This window comes from Gavialis gangeticus, unplaced genomic scaffold, assembly GCF_001723915.1.
Source record: "Gavialis gangeticus isolate Ggan-Ray unplaced genomic scaffold, GavGan_comp1, whole genome shotgun sequence".
Taxonomy (NCBI): domain Eukaryota; kingdom Metazoa; phylum Chordata; order Crocodylia; family Gavialidae; genus Gavialis; species Gavialis gangeticus.
Window position 1 is genome coordinate 39,344,704 of NW_017729006.1, and position 3,556 is coordinate 39,348,259.

Sequence of the window (3,556 nt, forward strand, 5' to 3'; positions counted from 1 at the left end):
GCCACAACTGGCCAGTTTCGCCAAGAGGTGATCATGGGATACCAGATCAAAGGCTTTTTTGAAGTCAAGATATATGACATCAATCTCTTCTCCCTTGTCCAAGTGATAGGTCACCTGGTCGTAGAAGGTAATGAGATTGGTCAAGCAAGACCTACCCACAACAAACCCGTGCTGGCTATCCCTCAGGATGTTGGTATCGGCCAGTCCATTAAGGATGGCCTCTTTAATAAACTTTTCTAAGATCTTCCCCAGGATAGAAGTCAGGCTGATGAGCCTATAGTTAGCTGGATCCACTTTCCTCCCTTTCTTGAAGATAGGCACCACATTGAATATCTTTGATATACAAAAGTACATACTGTAATAAGATATTTAAGCAAGCTTCTATGATTTAAGACAGACCTTAAAGGGTAACAAATTATTGGTTGAATTATTGCTTCCTGGGACTATTTATTCTTTTAGCTATCAATCACTGTACAATAGCCACTTTCACAGTGAACAAAGATTTCCCTATACCTATATCACAATTATTGTTTCTTTTTTTATGTGACTCAGGAGAAAAGACACTGGGCTCTTATCTTACAAAGAACATCTACCCTTGAGTCAAGTAGTGGTTGGAGATATTGACCGACCTGGATCTGAAGCTAAAATAACTGTGGGTCCTGTGCGCTGTCAAGGAGACCGTAAGTTAGTTGTTGGGGTTTTTTTGTTTGTTTGTTTTGTGTGTTGGGGAAGGGGGGTTCACTTGCTTCTGGGTATCTCACAGTACTGTTGGTACATAGTAAAATGTTAGTCATCTCTTCCACTGCGTATTGGCAAATAAATAGTCTATTAAGAGCCTTTTCCTAGCAGAATCCAAGATGTGTTGAGAAATTCTGACCATAAAAACATCACTATAAAGGCTTAGCTTTACATCTAAAATGTGGGTCATCTTTCTTATATGGTATATGGGGCACCTTTGACTACCTAGCTAGGTTTGTGATGATATAAACATCACATTACTGATATAAACAGTAATACAAATTGCATGAGAGTAGCACTCAACAACTGTGATGCTGTTGAGTGTTGCTGTTAACGCCATTAGCATTGCTATTTATGTCATCATAAACTAAGTTTATAGACTTATAAATAGTAGCATTGTGGCTAAATACCTCACTATAAACTTAAGTCACAGCTGTATAAAGTTAGACATTATTGCTATCAAGTATCATCTTATCTCAATGCTACTATATAAGCCAACAGGTTTTTTTTGTAATCATTCCTGGTTCTGAGCCTGAGTATTGAGTTATAGATATGCACTTTCTAACTTGATGTATAGATTTCTAAGGGTGAAGTTACACATTATACTTAGTTACACATTGTAACTCAAAGTTATACATTGAAGTTACATGTTATACTAAATGCGTGGAATGTTAAGCAGTGTTAAAGGTACATCATACATTAAGAGTTAATACCATTTCTTGCCTGCACAGCTCTGACTTACTATTAGAGGGCTTGCAAGCATGGACATGGCTAGGAGCCAGGACACCTGGTCTGTACCCCTGCTCCGGGTTGGGGGAGGGAGGGGCTTGGGAGCAGTGCATCCTGGGACACGGGAGAACTGAAAATTGTTAATTTTATCTCAATGGAACAGATTCAAGTTGCCCTAACACTAGCTGGGTAGTACAGTGCAGAGTAAACCCTCACCTGAAGTTGCATAACTTTGTGCTGCTCAGAGGGCTCTTAACAAGCTTTAATACAGACGCTCATGTTTTAAGTGCCCTTAATATAAAAGTGTAGCATGTAACTTCACCTTAAGTACTTCATGGAAGAGGATATCATTATTTACCTTATCTGTTAGATAGGAATAATGAGAATGATGTAAATGAAAGGGAAACGGCTTGCCTACGCTGATCAGAGCACTGGCAGAACCAAGAATAGGACCCAGAGCCAGTCCAGTACTATAAACCCCCAACCATTGCTTTCTGTGGTACTGTTAGACACAGCTATCCTGTTTTTCTCTTAGTGATTTTTTTTTCCTGGCTTGTATTAATTTTCTTTCTGGTTTCTGTTAATAATTGTGATGAATGAGTTCAAGCAAATTAAATATGGTGTTTGCAAACTGCTCACTAAAGCTATTCACTGTTTCTTACTTGTGATGTCTGAATGATCACTTCATTCCCATGTTATTCTAGCCCTGATTAGATGACTGATATTTTTGTAACCAGCTATTATATATGATGAATAAGAAATAATGAAGAGCAAATACTCTTTCTCATACACACATACACTTCTTCCTATGGCAAATGTGAATATTACTATAAATACAAATCTATATCCAAATACAAATCCACATATCCATTCCAAAAACATTAGAATGAGCAAAACTCTAGCTAAGTAAATGTTTGCAAATAGCAAATAATACTGGTTATTGGAACATGGATGAACTAAACAGCTATTTGGAAAGTAGATGAATTCCTAACACTTAATTTACATTATATATGATCTCATGTTTGATTTAACTATTAGGATTTATAGTTCCACAAAGCTCATCCTGCAGTGTTTTTTGTATTGTCTTCAATAGCCATATACTATTTTGAAGCAATAGCAGGAATTTTCCATCTGAATAGACTGAATATCCCATCTACTTATCATTAATAAAATCCAAGCTCATACTATTGTAGGAGTTGTATGCTCACTTTAAATTCCTGACCAACCCACAGCTCTAGAAATGTCATCCTGTCATCTTGTGCATCCCTCTTGACTCCAAGATTCTTCTTTGTTCCCATTCCTGTTATACCCTGGTCAGGGTGAAGAGATGCTGTTCCATAGTTTCATAGTTGTTAGGGTCGGAAGGGACCTGAGCAGATCATCAAGTCCAACCCCCTGCCATGGGCACGAATGAATGCTGGGATCATATGACCCCAGCTAAGTGATTATCTAGCCTCCTTCTGAAAACCCCTCAAGGTAGGAGACAGCACCACTTCCCTTGGAAGCTGGTTCCAGATCCTGGCCACCCTGACTGTGAAGTAGCACCTCCTGATGTCTAGCCTGAACCTACTCTCAATCAACTTGTGGCTGTTATTCCTAGTTACTCTGGGTGGTGTTCAGGGGAACAGGGACTCTCCCATTCCCTGCTGGTCCCTGCCAGTAAGTTTATAGACAGCCACCAGATCCCCTCTCAGCTTTCTCTTGTGGAGGCTGAACAGGCCTCTCCTCGTAGGGCCTGCCCTTCTGCCCCCTGACCATGCAAGTGGCCCTCCTCTGGACCCTCTCGATGCTGTCCACATCCCTCCTGAATTGCAGCACCCGGAACTGGATGCAATACTCCAACTGCGGCCTGACCAGTGTCGCATAGAGGGGGAGGATCACCTCCTTGGACCTGCTCGTGATGCATCTATGGATGCATGATAAGATGTGGTTAGCCTTCCTGACTGCATCCCCACACTGGCAGCCCATATTCATCTTGGAATAATCAATAATGACTCCAAGATCCTTTTCTGCCTCTGTGCTGATGAGAAGGGAGTTCCCCAACCTGTAGGTATGCTGCTGGTTCTTTCTCCCTAGGTGCAGTACCCTG

General features: G+C 40.7%; 1 protein-coding gene across 1 annotated transcript in view; it reads left to right on the plus strand.

Annotated features, from left to right (window-relative positions):
• CNTNAP2 (contactin associated protein-like 2) overlaps positions 1-3,556 on the plus strand; it is a 1,521,099-nt gene that overhangs the window by 1,186,871 nt on the left and 330,672 nt on the right. Inside the window, exon 15 of the mRNA XM_019508724.1 lies at positions 553-680. Within this exon, the coding sequence (XP_019364269.1) occupies positions 553-680 (128 nt within the window). The remainder of the gene's footprint in view (positions 1-552; positions 681-3,556) is intronic.